Source organism: Diabrotica virgifera, chromosome 7, assembly GCF_917563875.1.
Source record: "Diabrotica virgifera virgifera chromosome 7, PGI_DIABVI_V3a".
In the NCBI taxonomy this organism is placed as follows: domain Eukaryota; kingdom Metazoa; phylum Arthropoda; class Insecta; order Coleoptera; family Chrysomelidae; genus Diabrotica; species Diabrotica virgifera.
In genome coordinates, this window is record NC_065449.1 from 208,329,870 (window position 1) to 208,350,340 (window position 20,471).

The following is a 20,471-nucleotide window of genomic DNA, read 5'->3' on the forward strand; positions in this document are numbered from 1 at the left end:
TGACAACGATATTTATTGTCGTTTTCTGTATTACTGGATTGAGAACTTAGTTTGGTTATTATTGTTAAGTTTAACAAACACATTTTAATTATTAGTTTAACAGGAACTTGGCATTCTAATCGCTCTTATTATTATAGGTGCTCGCAGCCAATGGTTTTAGGAAAACTACTTTTCTTTTTTTCAGTAGAATTGACGGACGAAATAAGAACAAATATATACTTATATGGTTTCCTGTTAGTTGCCTTAGATGCGGCAATAATATTTATCTATCATCACTGTTATTTTGGATTGATGTGTGTTGCAATGAGGGTTAAAATATCAACATCATCTTTAGTTTATCGCAAAGTAAGAAAGATATTTCTTTTTTCTTGAAATAAACCAAGAAAGAAATTTATTTTTAAATACTGAAACATCAATTTTTTTTTAAATTGTTACCTATAGACAGATACAATAAAATTTTGAGAACTTTTGAGACGCTCTCATATTTATTTTAAGAAAATATTATTTACATAATATCTACCTGTGGCTATCCGTCGATTAAAAACAAACAACTTAATCCTCCTTCACATCTGCATAAATTAGTGCCTTTTTAATTTACACAACATCCGAAGTGCTAATTTTATTTGTCAGTAATCTAGGTTGTCTTATTTTGTCGTTATAAAAACAATTTGAGCCATACACCTGTATTTTTTATCGTTCTATTTTTACTAAAAATTAAAATTTTCGTAGGCATAAATAAATCAGTGTATTATATTTCAGATAATGAGACTTAGCCAAAAAGCTATGACGGAAACTGGAGCTGGACAGATAATTAATTTATTATCCAATGATGTCAACCGATTTGATTATGGATTATTGCCCTTACATTCTCTTTGGGTAATGCCTTTCCAAGTTATATTTTTAACCTTTATCATTTGGCAACAAGTTGGTCTGTCATCGCTGGTTGGAATTATTGCCATGGGAATTATTAGTTTACTAGTACAAGGTGAGTTGCTCTTTAATACTTACTCTATTTTAATGTGTTGTACTCTGCATTGTACTAGAATGCACTTCATTGCATAGTCTATTAACTTAATGTATTTTTCACTTTTGAACACTCATAAACACTGAAAATTATTAAATTTCTGAGTAGCCAAAGATTCAATCTGCAAATCCAGATCTGCAATCCAGATCCAATCTGCAAATATCTGATGGTAAAATATTACATCCACTCTATTCTTATTTATGGTGTCGAAGCTTGGACTGTTAATGTTCAAAATACCGATAATATTACTAACGAAATGGTGTTCCATAGGATGGAAAGAGACAGATAACTTTTGACCGCCATTAAAAGAAGAAAAACACCATATTTGGGGCACATACTTAGAAATGATAAGTACGAGTTGTTACAGCTGAATATAAATGGCAAAAGGGGGTCCTGGTAGACAACAAATATCGTCGCTGAAGACAAAAAAGCAGAAAATAGAGACGAATTTGCAATGGCTATAGCTAACCTTCGTTAGTGGAGTCAGCGCTAGAAGACGAAGAAATTGAGTATTCTTTCAATAATTTACTTTATACATATTTGAATACACCCAAAATACGTCTTTAATAATTGTAGTTTTCAAGTTTCGCTTAAGTTCCTACTTATTACACATTTAAATAAAAATTACTCATTAAGTTTCGGGTCAGAGATTTAGAGGGCGCCTTTATTTATAACTGTGGAGAAGTAAAGCCAGCTAGATTTAGACCTGGAAGAGTTTTGAGGAGCCACATTTTAGCTCTGCCTAAACACACCGGGAAAGGTTTCGAACAAAAACAAATAACATGCCTTGCCCTCATCGGTCAAAGACCGTATACGACGCCATCAATCATAGAAACCTACCACAGAAGGTCTGCGCCGCTCTTAAGGACTACCAACTTAACAAAATAATGGAATTACTACTAAACATAGATAATTTATATAATTCTGCATGAAACTTGAGAGGAGAAAATGTCGTTGGCAAATTCAGACAAATGGCTTGCCTCAGAGTAAGCACAAGTACCTAAAGTTTTAAGCTTTGAGAGGTGAATCAAAAAAATGAAAATTGCTCTGAATTTGATGTCCGACAATTATAAATAAAATTCGCTAAGACCAAAATTAGCGAAAGTCCAAATGTGTACTTTCCACCTTTCAGTCCCGACCACCACCAGACCAAAGATGTTTCTACCTTCAGACCAAAGGGAAATTCAACATCACCTGGAATAACACCATACTAGACTGCTCGTTAATAAACTGGTTCAATTGTAAAAAAAAACCTGAAGAGTTTGAACTACATGTCTTCTTACAACCCATGACAATATCTCTTTCACACCGGATGTTATTATACATCATTTTTGGAAACTACGCAATAATTCATCACCTGGATTAGGCGGACTAACTTCCTATTTTCTTTAACAATGTGCAGAGTCTGTAGCCATTCCTATAGAAAGGAAATAAACTTGATTGCAATAATTATCGTCCGATCAGCCTGGTTCCTATTGTCGACAAGGTCATGGAATCCATTATTTCTGAAGCTGTCTGAATTTCTCCTTCAAGAAAATGTCATACCTCACCAGCAGCATGGTTTTATCAAGGGTCGTTCAACGATCACAAACTTACTTCATTGTATAAATGACTGATCATCATCTTTAAACAATCGACATCCTGTTGATGTAGTCTATTTAGACTTCTCCAAAGCTTTCCATCGTGTTCCCAAACGACAATTATTAGCTAAATTGGATCACTATGGTATCCGCAGAAAATTAAACATTTGGATTCAAAATATTTTATCCGACAGATACTTCTGAGTTCGTGTTGGCTTATTCACTAGATAAACTAGTCAAGAGCGGAGTTACACAAGGATCAGTACTTGAACCACTACTATTTTGTATCTACACTGAAGATCTTCCTCTCGTTGTATCCAGTAAGGTTTCCATTTACGCGGACGATACTAAATTATAGTATCCAATATTTAACCATATATATAATCCAATTATTAACCAACATGTTCTTCAAACTGACCTTGACGCAACATTCAAATGGTCCTCAGAGTGGTTACTTCCACTGAACTTTGAAAAATGCGTCATACTACATATTGGCAATAATAACCCATTACTACCGTACTTTATTAATGGATATCCCATAGAATCAGTAACCTCCCACAAAGATCTTGGAGTAATAGTTAACAGTAACTTAAATTGGTCTGACCATATAGTTTCGGTGTGTAAACGCGCAAACTCGAAACTGTTTCTAATTCGTAAATGTTTTACACGAATATCTTTAAACTCAATGAGTAAACTTTACTCTATATACGTCAGACCTATTCTTGAGTTTGCCGGGCCAGTGTGGAGTCCAGATCTCAGTCGTAATAAAGCCTTACTTGAAAATGTTCAACGTAAAGCCACAAGACTGGCATTCGGCCGCGTAAGACCCAATTATGATGGTAAAATGACTCTCCTTGGCTCATCTAACAACATTTGGGCATCAACGTCTTCGAGGGGACCTAATCATGTCCTTCCGTATTTTAAAATATAATTTTGGAAACCTTAACACGATATTTACGCTAAATCAAGACGAACTATTAAGAGGCCATCGTTACAAATTAAAGAGGGAACAGACGACAACAAGAGATCCAGGATGAACTTTTTATCAAATAGAATTTAATATCTGGAATAACTTGGATCAAGACACCATATCGGCAACTAGTGTTAACATTTTTAAAAATCGACTTGATTGTTCTTTATTTTCTTTGCAGGACTGAGTTATTTTACTCAGGTAATATACTTGGTAATAGTAAAAGGAATGCCAAACCTACAGTACTAACATCCACAGTCTAGGCGCAATGCTCATTACCAGCTGCATGAGACCAACCCCTCTGGATAAAGTCTAAAAAGCTTCAAATGTCTCGAATCCTGACTCTCCTAGAATGGCCCACGAATTCGCATTCTTTGGACACAAACCGTATCCTGGCAGACTAAAATCATGAAGCGTCTCTTTAGTGCGTTTTAGACGAACTTTCAGCCTGTTACCCACTGACAGAACTCCACAAAGTGTGATTTCAAGAGGCTGATCGACTGGCACATGCTGAACCGCTTAAGAATTGGCGTCAAATGGATCTTGCTGAATAGAAATTACGACAAGTGTGACTGCGACTGCGCAGCAATATACAACGTGGAACATCTACTAGTTTGCTCAAACTGCCTGCATACATACAGTCTCCATAACTTATGGGCAGGCAACCAACTAGCATTAGATATAGGTCAATACACTAAGGTCACAAACTGTAGTTTCCAGGACACGAAAATCTAAAATAGCATGGCTAAACGATTCCGGAATGAGTCAGAAAATCAAACGTACGAAGTGACAAAAAGAAAGTCAAAAAATGTTAGAAAGAGTACACCATAAGTTAAATAATAAAGGGAAATATCATCCTAAACACCATTTCTGCTGTAGCTGGCGACCATCAGGTGTAAATTCATTTCTATTTGGTCATCTTATTTTTCATCTTAAAATTCGTTTGTGATCCCTACCTACATATAAAAGTAGTAGTATCTGCAACATATCAATAGAGGCATTTATAGAAGAGGATAATTTACAATTTTAATTAAAAATGGAGAGGTATGGAGAGAATATTATGAAGAGATATATGTGGACGAGGAAAGTGAAGAAATAGAGACAGAGGGAACCATAGAACCTGGAGCAGCAGACGAAAACCAAATAGAAGAAATAAGTACAGAAGAATTGGAAGAAGCGATAAGTAGAATAAAAATAGGAAAAGCGAGCGGAGCAGATGAAGTTGATCCCGAAATGATAAAATGGATAGGGGAAGAAGGAAAGAAGTGGTTTCTGGAAATAATGAGAGAAGCATGGAGAACAAACAAAATGCCGAGAGAATGGGAAGAAAACCTACTGATCCTAATTCAAAAGAAAGGAGAAGAATCCACCTGTGGAAACTATAGAGATATATGCCTCTCATTAGTAGTGTTCAAGCTCTATACGAGAATAATAGAAAGAAGATTCAGAACAGAGTTAGAAGAAAAACTTGAAGACGAACAAACAGCATTCAGAGCCAAAAGGCAAACAGTTGACAACATAAGCATACTACGAAATATAATAGAAAAAAATAACGATCGGGGAACAAACATATAAATGACATTCATAGACCTTAAAGCAGAGTTCGACTCAGTAGACCGGAAAGTATTGTGGAATACTATGGAGGAGCTGGGAATACCGAGGAAACTATTAGAGATAAGTAAAAGTACGTAGGTACAGCAGAGTGGTGGGAAAAGTACAAATGGGAGGTAGCAGATCACTAGAATTTAGGATGAATAAGGGGATAAAACAGGGAGATAGCCTAAGTCCACTTCTATTCGTCATAATTATGGATAAATTATTTAAAAATGTAAAAAGAAGAGCAAACCACCTAAAAACAATAATAGGCTACACGCACCTAACACCAGTTATGATAGGATTACTGCATGCGGGCGACGTCGTTCTCTTAGCAGACAACAGACAACTCGAAAAAGATGCAGCGACTAACTGATGTATGGACTGAGGTAATAGAGAAAATGAAATTAGAAATAAACATCGCAAATGCAAGACGATGAAAATAGGTCAGCAGGAGCAGAGGGCCTCGATTTTTGACCCTTCGCTTCGTTATCGAACGTATTCGCTTCGTATACTAAACAGATATGAAGCGTATACGTTCGATAACGAATCGAAGGGTCAAAAATCGAGGCCCTTGAGATTGAAAGCGAAACACGAGTGTTCTGTAAATGACAAGAATTGGAGAGGGTGACGGTCTACGAGTACCTGGGCACGATAATATCGAATGACGGAAAGCTAGACCTAGAAATAGCAAATAGGACAAAGAACGCTACGAAAATATATTATGGAAAGCTAGACCTAAAAATAGCAAATAGGACAAAGAACGCTACGAAATTATACTATTAATAATACGATACTGGGAAAACGGGAAATCAGTCAGGAAACAAAAATACATGTATATAATACAATCACAGTACCGACCCTTCTATATGCAAGCGAGACATGGGTCACAAATAAAAGACATGAAAGTGCCATAAATGCAGCAGAAATGAAGCAGCTGAGAAAAATAGCTGGGAAGACGAAGATGGACAGGGAAAGGAACGAAACGTGCTAAGTCAGGAACCAATAGAGAAAAAATTGAAAAAAGAAAACTGAATTGGTTTGGACACATAACTAGGATGAACGAGAACAGACTAGTAAAGACGGTGACAGATGCCAAAAGACAGGGGAAAAGAAGAAGAGGCAGACCTAGAAAAGGGTGGATGGAACAAATCGAGGAAATCGGGACAAATATAGGGAAAACAGTGCAACAGATGAAGGAAATGGCAGGAGACCGGAAGGCGTGGATGAAATGGGTAAAATATGGATAGGTGATACCAAAGTCCGACGCTCTTATTGGGACCGTGCAAGTTCGGCAAAGCGACACCTGGTTTCTACGCTCACATTATTCGCACTTTTAATTATATTGGCCAATTATATTAGTCCTGGTTAAGGACTAATTGTCAAGGCCATAGTCCAAAAAATAATAAGAAGAAAAAATAAGATTCAGGTTATGTTATTAAAAGGTAAACAATTGTATGTAGTAAATAAAATTAGGTAATAAAATGCAGTACTGCAAGCAAAATACAATTACATAATTAAAGGACATCGCACACATCTTATGGAAAATATAATGTCACTCAAATTCAATAAAATTTATACGAATAGATTCGTTTTAAATTAACGGTCAAATCTTATCATTGCGCCAACTCTTAATTATGATTAATTACGGCGCAAATTGCAATTAAAGTTTATCGAAATCACATTTTTTGAGTCACATTTTAAAAGTGTCAGTTACAATTACTATTGCTCTGGGTGCTATTCACAAAAGCTTAAACCCCGCTGGGTCTAAGCGGATTAGTGAAACTAATCCGCTGATTTATGGAATACCGACAATTTGGGTATTTTAAAATATTTTTTCTCTCTCTAACTTATGTACGTACCCATTTGATTTCAGATTTATTTATATCAATTTCTGCTCTTATTATTGAAAATATAGAGTTGGCGCAATGATAAGATTTGGCCGTTAATTTAAAACGCATCTATTTGTATAAATTTTATTGAATTTGAGTGACATTATATTTTCCATAAGATGTGTGCGATGTCCTTTACCTTTATATAATAATTGCATATCATATCAATATTGCGGAGCAATATATAATTTTTCTTCTTCATTGACAGTAGATATGAAATATACGTCAATTTGACAATTTCAATTGACAATGAATTATTTAAGAAAGTTACATTTCTTCGCTATTCTCGCACGATCGTTTCTCGTATCCCCTCCAAGGACTTGCACACCGCGAATAGGGCATAAGAACATTCGAGAAGAAGAAGAAGAAGAAGAAGAAGAAGAAAAAGACGAATTAAAAATGCGATATATTTGACGCTTCGATTTCTAAGAGTGTCTTTGCGTAGCAAGCAGACGGTTGCGAGTAAAATATAGGACAGAAGATAAGGAGAAACAAAGTTTGTTATAAAAGAGGATCTGAAACCAGTGGTTATCAATTATTCTCTGATTTTTGGCGGAGTAGGTTAAAATCAGGGTCATATTGCCCAACTTGGCCTCTCTTTATAATATATCTCTTGATATATAGGGTGAGGCAGATAAAGGGCCTATTAGAAATATCTCGAGAACTAAAGACAACTGAATTATGAAAATTGGAATGAGGGGGTTTTGAAGACTGATCTATTTAATGAAAATATTTTCATCTATTTAGTACTTCCGGTTATAACGGAAGTTGCTTATAACTTCGTTTTTTTAAAAGAGACACCCTGTATATTTTTACATTTTTGGACTCTCCTCGATTTCTTCTTTCTTAAAATATAAGGTTTTGTAAGATTATACAGGGTCGGTTAAAAGATAATTACGTTTTCTTATTAATTTCGTAGCAATATTCACACCCTGTAGGATTGTAGTAGTTTAACATAATAAACTCTATATATGTTCAAATGATTTTTAGTATAGACTACTATTGTTAACAATTATTAGTGTAGCTAAATTTTTAATTTGAGTATACAGGGTGGGTCGAAACTCGGAATGAGTATTTTCTGAGTTTTCTTAAATGGAACACCCTATATTTTAGTATTGTAATGAAATGATATTTCATGTTACTTTTTACTTCTTAAGCATTCCCTATACCTAACTGCTTTAGTTTGTGCTTAATTGTTAATCGCACCAACAATCTTAACTTCGATGGTATTTTGAAACCTCAACCACTATTAGCAATTTTAAGTATCAGTATAGATAAATATATATATTCATTTTCAAAAAATTATTTGTGACTGAATATTTTCACGTCCAACCTAATACAATTTTACCTATTTTGTATTGCAATTAATGTTTGGTTTGAATCACCAATAACTCAAAAAAGTTAGGTATAGGGAATGCTTAAGAAATTAAAAAGTACCATAAAATAACATTTCATTACAATACTAAAATAGAGGGTGTTCCATTTAAGAAAACTCAGAAAATACTCATTCCGAGTTTCGACCAACCCTGTATATTAAAATGAAAAATGTATCTATACCAATAACTCTTAACAATAGTAGACTATATTAAAAATAAGTTGAACATCAATACAGTTTATTATGCCAAACTACTACAATCCTACAAGGTGTGAATGTTGCTACGAAATTAATAAGAAAACGTAATTATCTTTTAACCTACCCTGTATAATATTACAAAATCTTATATTTTAAGAAAGAAGAAATCGAGGAGAATCCAAAAATTTAAAAATATACAGGGTGTCCTATTTAAAAAAACGAAGTTACAATCAACTTCCGGTGTAACTGGAAGTAGCAAAGAGAAGAAAATATCTTCATTAAATAGTTCATACTATTACATTCAAATTTTCATGATTGTCTTAGCTTTAGTTCTCGAGATATTTCTAATAGGCCCTTTATCTGCCTCACCCTGTATACAAAGCAGTTACAATGGTCGTGATTTTGAACTATTCGTTACCTACTTTTATAGTTAACAATTTTACGATTGCTTATTTTCTCTTTAGGTTACATGGGAAAACTATCTGGAGACTATCGGGCAAAAATAGCAAAGAAAACGGATAGAAGAGTACAATTGATGAGCGAAATTGTATCGGGAATTCAGGTCATAAAAATGTACGCTTGGGAAAATCCGTTCGAAAATTTAGTAAAATCAGTTAGAGCCCTGGAAATGAAGGACATTACAGTTTCGGCTTATCTAAGGGGATTGTATGGAAGCCTAATATTTTTTCTCGACAAATTATCATTATATCTTACAATTACTACTTATGTTCTATTAGGTAAGACATTTTTAATTAATATTTCATCATCATCACTGCTTTGTCCATTGTTGACCATTTATATTTATATGTTGAATGGGTTGCATATGTGAGCAGGGCCCCCGTAAGGGGTACTGGCGCCTGTGTGGAAAAAAGGATTTTGGCGCCCCTTCAGGCATTTTGGATTATGTTTTTTATTTATTTTTTTAAAGTAGGTAGGTGCTTGAAATAAACCAGAAAACTGAACTTTAGAATGTGAGTTTCACCCCTACTAGAGGGTGAAAAAACATACGTTCAAAAAAGTCCGGAATTGGATAAAATGACTAATTTTAAATAACTTTTCGACCCCCTCTGTGGCTCAGTGGTAAGAGCGCCTACCTTTGGATTGAAAGGTCCGAATGGTCGTGAGTTCGAATCTCACCAGTGTCAGGAATTTTTTGTTTATTATAAATTAATAAATGAAAATAGTTTCTGTCCTTGTGGGATCGGTACTCACCGGAGGGACCGCAGACGTTCGGATACAATTAGCGTCTCTTTGCAAAGACAATGACGTCGACTTTGCAAAGTAACAAGACACTTACTCAACACATACGCACTACACATGATACTAGGTACCTAACTGCAAAATTTTACCGTACCTACCATGCCAATGGCCATTAGTTGTCGAGGCATTAGCTAAATAAAAAAAATAACTTTTCTTCTATAAAGATTTTTCTCTATCAATACTTTTCAATAATTAACTATTTAGATAGGAAATAAGCCGCAATTAAATTGAAAAAATAATTTTATTAACGTTTCGACGCCCAAATCGGGTGTCGTTGTCAAAATACAAAATACTACTAAATTAAACAAAAATGTTGTTGCTAAGTAAAAAAAAATTCTTCTAATAATTTATTTAATCTGACTCATTTATATTAACAATTCAGACGTATATTATACATTTTAAAGTAAAAAGCAATAGTTTTAAGTACCTGGGATCGGTATTACAGAGTAATGGAGAAATAGATGGAGATGCATGCAGTAAAATTGGGGCTGGATGGATGAAGTGGAAGGAAGCGAGTCGTGTGTTGTGTGACAGAAAAGTTCCAATGAAGCTGAAAGGAAAATTCTATAAAACAGCCATAAGACCGGCTATGATGTACGGAACTGAATGTTGGGCAGTGAAAAAGAAAGAGGAACAACGAATGCATGTGGCGGAGATGAGAATGCTTAGATGGATGAGTGGAGTGACAAGAAAGGATAAAATTAAAAACGAGTATATTAGGGGAAGTCTAGGTGTGGCACCAATTGATGCCAAAATGAGAGAGCATAGGTTGAGATGGTTTGGTCATGTTCAACGTCGAGACGTTAATAATCCAATACGAAGAGTATCTGAAGTGCAGATTCCTGGAAGGAGTAGGAGATGAAGACCAAAGAAGACCTGGGGGGAGACGATAAGGCAAGACATGTTGGTAAAGGGGATTACCATTGATATGACCCAAAATAGAATTGTGTGGAGAAATGCAATTAGGGAAGCCGAGCCCGCATAGGGATAAGGTACAGAGAATGATGATGATTATACATTTTAAAGTAGAAAACTTTAAAATGACATCGCCAATATTTATGAGTTGCGTTCCTGGGACGACTTTACTAAAAGATAGCATGTGCTCTGTCTTGTCCCAGGAACGCAACTCATAAATATTGGCGATATCATTTTAAAGTCTTCTACTTTAAAATGTATAATATACGTCTGAATTGCCAATATAAATGAGTCAGATTAAATAAATTATTAGAAGAATTTTTTTTACTTAGCAACAACATTTTTGTTTAATTTAGTAGTATTTTGTATTTTGACAACGACATCCGAGTTGGGCGTCGAAACGTTAATATAATTATTTTTTCAATTTAATTGTGGCTTATTTCCCATCTAAATAGTTAATCATAAAAATGCCACAAGGAAATAGCTTCAGAACAACATACTTTTCAATAGTTTTCAAGTTATTTGCGAGTAAATTTATGTTCATTTTTCAACAAAAAAAAAAACAAGTTTTTAGACGGATTTTCGCAAATAACTCAAAAAGTAAGTATTTTATAAAAATATATATAGCTTATAAAAAATGAAAAAATGGTGTAAGTACCTATACCTATACCTATATGAAGTCTGCAGACCCAGTGGAAGCAGAGTTGTAGCTGAGGAAAAGGTTCTTATTCGTCAAATTACAAATCAAATATTTCAATGTAAAATAACTAAAAAATCAAGCACTTATCAGGGAAAATTCATTACAACTTTTTTAAAGTGTTATAAAGAAGCTATATTTTTTTAACATCAAAAGTAAGTAAGTTAAAAATAATGTTGGTCCCTTTTTATGGTAAAAAAATCATGAAAACCACCCCCTAATTAGCATCCCAAATGAAATTAATCGTTACCGCTTCACCACAAGTTACTTTACTTATGTATTGTTTATATGATATGAAGTTTCATCGGTTCAAAGTGCTTATTTTTGAAAAGGCTGTAGTTAAAAGGGCGAAAGGGGAGTTTGTGCAAAAATTTAAACAGCCATATCTTCCAATTTTTGTCTTACAGGAAAACAAAACATCCAAAATATTCAGAAAAGCAAAATCTACATTTTTTTACTGCTTGAGATTTTTGGTATCACTAATTAATTTTAAAGTTATTTGGAAAAAGAAATTTTTTCAAGATTGAAAAAAATTATTTTAAAACTAAATTTTTTCAAAATTGAGCATTTTAAACCGATGAAACTTACAGATCATATAAATAAGGCTTTTCTTAAACATTTTAAAGAAGTTGTAATGAGTTTTCCCCGAAAATTACTTAATTTTTTGGTTATTTCACGTTGAAATATTCAGTTTGGAATTTGACGAATAAGAACCTACTTTTCATTAGCTGCAACTCTGCTTTCTACTAGGTTTTGCAGACTTCATATATAAATTATTCTTTTCACTTTCTTTTGTTGAAAAATGAACATACTCACTCGCAAATAACTCGAAAAGAATGGACTTAGTGAAAATCTCTATACAACAAAAGTTGCTTAAAATTAGTCAGTTTATCCAATTCCGGACTTATTTTGAACGAATGTTTTCTCACCCCCGAGAATACCCCCGATATTCTCGGGCGTATTCCCCTGAGAATACCCCTTTTACTCCCAGGGTAAAAGCACACATCGGCACAGTAGGTATCACTTCTTTTCTTGTTAGCTATGATGTGTATGACAAATTTTATGTCAATATATGCAGTGAGTAAATGGACTATTATTAGTAGGCTAAAATATCAAAATGAAACAAACAGAATAAAAGCATAACAAAATAAATTAAAATGCCTAACTTCTGACATGTTCTCGCAAATGGGAATCGGCAGTGGATGATATACTAATAAAATTTCGTGTGTGTTTAAACTGAATCCTATTTAATTTCTCAACTTTTATTTTAAAATTAATTTTTGTTTCTTTGCTTTTTTTGCAATTTTTGACCCCGGGTTTTGGCGCCCCTAAAGGATGGCGCCCGTGTGCATTGCACACTTTGAACATATGGTAGCGGGGGCCCTGTATGTGAGTTCATTTTAAATGAAGTACAGACGTACTCACAATCATTTAATTACTAATGACGACCGGTTTCGATCCCTACAACATTCAGATCATCTTCAGGTCAGCGTTACAAGTGATTAAATGATACCCCGCAAGGGATGATCTGGAAAGTCATCAGTAACATGAAGTCCAAATTATGCTAACAGGATAATAAGGACAATAAGGACTGGATGGATGGACAATGCTGCGTAGGTTAACACATAATATAATATAAACGGGCTAGTTCTTGAGGTTGGAGAGTCCTTATTGTCCTTATTATCCTGCTAGCATAATTTGGACTTGAAATCATGTTACTGATGACTTTACAAATCATCCCTTGCAACGGCATCATTTAATCACTTCTAACGCTGACCTGAAGATGATCTGAATATTGTAGAGATCGAAACCCGTCGTCATTAGTAATTAAATGATTGTACGTCTGTCATATTCATTTATATATATTTATATTTATATTTGCATTATTATATTTGAGCCCCGCCTTTACTTGTCTACCCGTGGTCTTTTCTCAAGCAATTTTTTATCCACGTTCATTGTTTCAGTCTTTCATTCTTTCAACCTGTCCCACCCATCTCCATTTTTAAAGACATGAATTGTTTTTTCCGTGTTTTGTATTTATTGATTTATTATTTTGTATATGAAAGGATGATAGGTCCCTTTTTCCAATATTATTTCTTTGCTTGGCAATATTTCCACTCATTTTGCACACTGCTCTTTAATATACCTAATAATGGACGAAATAATACAAGCAGTATTTAAAGGTCATGGCTATAGAATTGGGAAGAAAGAAATCCAAATATTATGTTATGCAGACGACGCGACGCCGCATTAATCGCAGAGACAGAAGACGATCCCCAAAGATACATCTTCAATACAACAGCCAAGAAATACAATATGATAATATCAGCAGAAAAAACCAAATGTATGACAAGATCTAAATACCCAATACGATGTAAAATCGAAACTGATGGGAAAATAATACAGCAGATTAGATATATGGGAATAGATATAACTAGTACCAGAGATGTTGAAGAAGAAGTACGACAACAAAGCTTAAAAGCAAGCAAAGCGGTGGGATCTCTTAATGACGTAATCTAGAAGAACAAACACCTAAGACAAGACACAAAATCAGTAATCTATAAAGCAGCAATTAGACTTATAGTGACATACACGGTGGATACAAGACCTGACACATCTAGAACGAGACGACTACTAGAAACGACCGAGATGAAAATACTTCGACGAATATCAGGGAAAAGTCTGTTGGATAGGGAGAGAAGCGGAAACATAAGAAGAGCATGCAATGTAGAAGACATAAATGGATGGGTAGTAAAACGGAAATACGAGTGGAACGAACACATTAGTAGATTGGCAGAGGATAGGATAGTACGAATAGCACGAGATAAGTCACCAAATGGACGAAGAAGTATTGGCAGACCAAGAAAAAGATGGTGAGATAATTTAAACAATTTAGGAGACTAATATTGAAGAAGATACAGATTTTGAAGTGTGCCCTTAAATTAACTACTTTTGCAACTCTTCCATGTATTTTTGCCAATTGGATTACTACCTCATAATTATTCCATATTGAAAACTTTCATTTAAATCTTCTTCAGCCTGTTTGATTCCACTCCTGGACAAAGGCCTCTCCATGAGTTCTCTACTCTTCTTTGTTTTGTGCCATTTGGTGACAGTTTCTTCAAACTTTTGCTTTGATGTCGTCTAGCCATCGTTATTATGGTCTTCCTCGACTACGACAGTGCTATCGTGGCCTCCAATGTACAATGTTTCTCGCCCACCTTTCGTAGTTTTGGCGTGCTACGTGTGCTACTCAGTTCCATTTCATTTTCGGAATTCTTCCAATTACATCTTCCATCTTCGTCCTGTTTCGGCCGGCTTGATTTCGTATTATGTTCTCTCAGCGTGTGACCCGTCAAAAAGGCCCGGTCAAAACAGCCCCGTCAAAAAAGCCCCGTCGAAAAAGCCCCGTCAAAATAGCCCGTATACAAAATAGCCTCGACAAAATAGCCCGTAAACAAAATAGCCCCGACAAAATAGATCTCACACAAAATAGCCCCGGTCAAGACAGCCCCGGCTAAAACAGCCCTGGCGAAAACACCCCCAATAAAAAGTTTTACCTTGTAACGGAGTACCATTTATTTTAAATCACTAGGTATTCTAATTGGGGAATAAGCCATAGTTTAGCTTTAAAAAATGATTTTATTAACGTTTTGACTTCCACTTCCGACGTCGTTGTCAAAATACAAAATATTAATAAATTAAACAAAAATATTGTTGCTTAGTAAAAAAATTATTCTAATAATTTAATTTAATCTGACTCATTCCTATCGGCAATGCAGACATAATATATTATACATTTTAAAGTAGAAGACTTTAAAATGATATTGCCAATATTTATGAGTTGCGTTCCTGGGATGACTTTATTGAAAGATAGTTCATTCGATTACATGAAATCAACTTAAACTTAAGAATATCGGTCACAAAAAACTCATAGCATGTGATCCGTCTTTAAAAAGACAACCACACACAATGGTAACAGTAAAATTCTCGTGTTAGTGATTCCATAGTAAATCACGAGGAAAAACCAGAAATTTTTTTCCTGGTTTTTCCTAACAGAACACACATGGTTCGAGTTCTCTGAAAAGAAAGACCATTTTTATTTAGTGTAGTTAAGATAAACATCTGAATAGAGGATAATTGCCATTTCCGAAAAAACGTATTTTTAAGGCATTATTTCATAATGAATTCTGAAGGGGGCTTTTTTGTCGGGACTATTTTGTCGGAGCTGTTTTGTGTGCGGGATATTATGCCGGGGCTATTTTGTCGGAGCATTTTCGACGGGGCTATTTTTACGCGGTACTCTCAGAGATACTCCTAACATAGCTCGTTTGATGCCCCTCTGTGTTACTCTTAATCTATTGGCTGATAACTCTGTAATTTTCCTTATCTCCAAAGGTCATAACTGGTAGAATGTATTCGTTGAATACCATTTTCTTTAGATTTATTGGTAACTTTTTGTTTTTATACACAATACTGAGTCTTCTTATTGCTGCCCAAGTCATTCGGATTCTTCTAGTTATCTCTGCCGTTTGAATCCGTCTGCCTAATTTGATCGTGTGACCTAGGTATATATACTCTTTAACACTTTTGATCTCACTCAATCTAAGTCGATTTGATATTTTGATTTGTCGTCACTTTGCTTTATTTAAATTCATTTTTAAATCGATTTTCTTAGATTCTGGTTTAAGCTCCCTTAGCATGTATGTAGATTAGGTCTTCTATATTGATGTTTATGAGTACTATGTTATCGGCAAATATTTTATTCAAATATAGTTTTCAGAATAAACGTAGATGGATCAGATTGGAATATCTAAATCTCTTTTTAGGATATAGTATCACTGCTGAGAAGGTCTATTCTCTAACTAAAGCCTACAATATCCTTCAAGTAGCAGTCGCCACGTGGTATCCTGCAGCGATAAGACTAGGAGCAGAAGCCTTGATATCCATAAACAGGCTTCAGGAGTTTCTGCTATTGGAAGAAAAAAAGGTCCAAATTAATTATGAAAAGCCAAATTCAGACGTAATACTTTCCAACATTAATGCTTCTTGGACAACAGGTGCCACAAATTTCCAAAATCTTAACCTTAAAGTTCCAAATGGATCGTTATGCGTAATTATTGGCCCGGTTGGTGCTGGAAAAAGTTCTTTACTGCAAGTAAGTTTTACATATTATATTAAATCGTTTTAAATGGCTTATAGTCCAGAGAAATAAGGTTTTTGTCGGGAAACTTGAGCAGCCAGGTTGAAAATGGGTTTTTTGGGTACTATATATCTAATACATTATAAATACAAACATGCCCGTCACAATTCGGACGAGAATTTTAGTTATTAACAAATAAGGGTCAAAAATGGAAGTTTTTTCGTTTAAACCGCTACAGGTAAAAATAGGGTTATTCAATATCTTATTTATAATATCCTTGTTGTAGTAGATGAGCCAAGGTTTAAAATGGCAGTTTTTGAATTTTGGTCCGATCATTTGTTGCTTCGGCAATTGCAAAATAAGACTAAACTTTCGAAAATAAAAAAATTTGCTATAGTTTTTGCGAAAATGACCTTAAGACTTACCCGTGTTGAGCTGGCCCCCCCACTTGCAAAAATTAAAAAACAAATAGCCCTGATTTATGAGCTATTTATGAGCTCTCATATTCCGCAAACTAAAAATTTTGAACTCGTTCCACTGAGCAGGAATTTAATACCCTAGTGGGGGGGGGGGGGGGCTGAGTCAGCCCCCCCACTACTTAAAAATAGGAATATTGAATCGGTTTTTGCGGCAGAATTACGAGCTATTTATGAGCTCTTGAAATTATATAGTTTCGATTTTTGAGCTCATCCCCTTCACCCCCAAACAACCCTTTAATTGATTTAACTTAAGAGAAAGATGCTGAGAAAACTTAAAATATATCGCATTGCGGATATAATTCCTATAGCTTATATACTCTAGGAATAAACTATTAAATCAAGGGCATTTCGATTATTGAGCTACAACCCCTTCGCAAGAAAACCACCCTATCTTCCCGGCTTAAGAGAAAGTTGTACTTAAAATGCGTTAAACTAATTATTTGGCGACTACATATCATTTAATAATTTATAAGCTTCCAAATTACGCGCATTTAGATCAGTAAATTGCAATTTATTTTGTATAGTGCAGTCACTGAAGGTAAAAATCAACGATTACCTTCAATTTCGGTGAACCTTCATCGATTTTCACGAAAATTGGTCAGTGGTTAGAGGATACGTCAAGAAACAAAGGTGACATGGTACCACCTTGCGCCTTTACCCTGAGGGTGGATACCGCCCCTTCTCGGGGGTGAAAATTATTTTATAAAAAATAACTGCACAAATCAATAAAAAAACAAATTAAAAGCAAAATTTATTATACAAAGTTAATAAAATAAGTCAATACTTTTTAAGTTATTAAAGATCAAAGATTTTAATTATTTGTGAAAAAAAATGCATGTTTTGAAGAGGTTTTTTGTAAATCACTGAAAAACTGTAAGTTTTTACAAAAAAGTTAATAGTAGTTTAATTCGTATAGCTTATATTCTAAGAATAAACTCTAAAATCACGCGCCTTTCGATTATTGAACTACAACCCCTTCGCAAGAAAACCATCCCTTATTCCCGGCTTAAGAGAGGGTTGTACTTAAAATAATTTAAATTAATTATTTGTCGACTATATATTGTTTAATAATTTATGAGCTCGCAAAATATACGCATCTCAATTATTGAATTGCCATTTTCTTTCTATAGTGCAGTCACTGAAGGTAAAAATCAACTATGACCTTCGATTTCGGTAAATCTCCATTCATTTTCACGAAAATTGGTGAGCGGATTTTGATACTATCAACTTTTTCTGGATCTTATTTTTGATGGGTATTTCAAAGTACTTTGACAAGTATTTAGTACCTAAGTGTTATAAAATGCATCTTTTTCCCGTTATTTAAGCTTGAACCCTTAGATTTGAACAGTCGCGGAAAAAAATATACATTTAATTACCAATAACTTAATTTAAATTAACATTAAAGGTTTTTCAAGTAAGCAATTTATTATATTCTTTATTAGCTTCAATTTTAGTGATGAAAACTTTTTTGTAAAAACTTACAGTTTTTGAGTCATTTATGAAAAATCGCTCTAAAGCATGCATTTTCTTTACAAAAATTAAAATATTTGATCTTTAATAACTCAAAAAGTATTGATTTATTTTAATCACATTATATAACAAATTTTGCTTACAATTTGTCCCTCTCTCGATTTGTGGGGTTATTTTTAATAAAGTAATTTTCACTCCCGAGAAGGGGTGACATATACCCCAGGCTAAAACCCCAAGTTGTTATTGTCAATTCGTGAAAATAAATGGAGATTTACCGAAATCGAAGGTAATAGTTGATTTTTACCTTCAGTGACTGCACTATAGAAAGAAAATGGCAATTCAATAATTGAGATGCGTATATTTTGCGAGCTCATAAATTATTAAACAATATATAGTCGACAAATAATTAATTTAAATTATTTTAAGAACAACTCTCTCTTAAGCCGGGAAAATGGGGTCGTTTTCTTGCGAAGGGGTTGTAGCTATGTAATCGAAAGGTTTAAGAGTTTATTCTTAGAATATAAGCTATGCGAATTAAACTACTATTAACTTTTTTGTAAAAACTTACAGTTTTTCAGTGATTTACAAAAAACCTCTTCAAAACATGCATTTTTTTTACAAATAATTAAAATCTTTGATCTTTAATAACTTAAAAAGTATTGACTTATTTTATTAACTTTATATAATAAATTTTGCTTTTAATTTGTTCTTTTATTGATTTGTGCAGTTATTTTTTATAAAATAATTTTCACCCCCGAGAAGGGGCGGTATCCACCCTCAGGGTAAAGGCGCAAGGTGGTACCATGTCACTTTTGTTTCTTGACGTATCCTCTAACCACTGACCAATTTTCGTGAAAATCGATGAAGGTTCACCGAACTTGAAGGTAATCGTTGATTTTTACCTTCAGTGACTGCACTATACAAAATAAATTGCAATTTACTGATCTAAATGCGCGTAATTTGGAAGCTTATAAATTATTAAATGATATGCAGTCGCCAAATAATTAGTTTAACGCATTTTAAATACAACTTTCTCTTAAGCCGGGAAGATAGGGTGGTTTTCTTGCGAAGGGGTTGCAGCTCAATAATCGAAATGCCCTTGATTTAATAGTTTATTCTTAGAGTATATAAGCTATAGGAATTATATCCGCAATACGATATATTTTAAGTTTTCTCAGCATCTTTCTCTTAAGTTAAATCAATTAAAGGGTTGTTTGGGGGTGAAGGGGATGAGCTCAAAAATCGAAACTATATAATTTCAAGAGCTCATAAATAGCTCGTAATTCTGCCGCAAAAACCGATTCAATATTCCTATTTTTAAGTAGTGGGGGGGGGCTGACTCAGCCCCCCCCACTAGGGTATTAAATTCCTGCTCAGTGGAACGAGCTCAAAATTTTTAGTTTGCGGAATATGAGAGCTCATAAATAGCTCATAAATCAAGACTATTTGTTTTTTAATTTTTGTAAGTGGGGGGGGGGGGGCAGCTCAACACGTGTTTAAGACTTTCATATTGCATGAAAAGTGGAGTCAAACTGTCCGTATAATGCACAAAAAATTTTAAGACGATTCGTCAATTAGATTAAATTTTATTCAATTTGTTTATACCAAAGAGCTTTTTTTCGCAATGTTATTGTTCAGAAAATAATAATGATATAGCAGTTCTTTAGTGCACATGAAAGAAGAATAGTTATGTTTTCAAAGTGTTTAAAAAAATCATTAAAAAGTCATTTTTATCACTCCGAAAATATTTTACTAAAGTAGAGTCATTTTAGGCTTATAAACAATTTGAATAACTTTCTTAATATTTATTGTAGAGTAAATCAACTTTGGGATTTCAAAAGCTGGTATTTTTACACGAATTTCCAAAAAAAACTT

The 20,471-nt window shown here is 34.1% G+C and overlaps 1 protein-coding gene across 2 annotated transcripts in view; it reads left to right on the plus strand.

Moving 5' to 3' along the window:
* LOC114329993 (ATP-binding cassette sub-family C member 4) overlaps window positions 1-20,471 on the plus strand; it is a 102,018-nt gene that overhangs the window by 25,231 nt on the left and 56,316 nt on the right. For both annotated transcript variants that reach the window (XM_050655868.1, XM_050655869.1), the window contains exons 4-7: window positions 138-345; window positions 760-985; window positions 9,097-9,369; window positions 16,334-16,662. In XM_050655868.1, coding sequence (XP_050511825.1) covers window positions 138-345; window positions 760-985; window positions 9,097-9,369; window positions 16,334-16,662 — 1,036 coding nt within the window. The remainder of the gene's footprint in view (window positions 1-137; window positions 346-759; window positions 986-9,096; window positions 9,370-16,333; window positions 16,663-20,471) is intronic.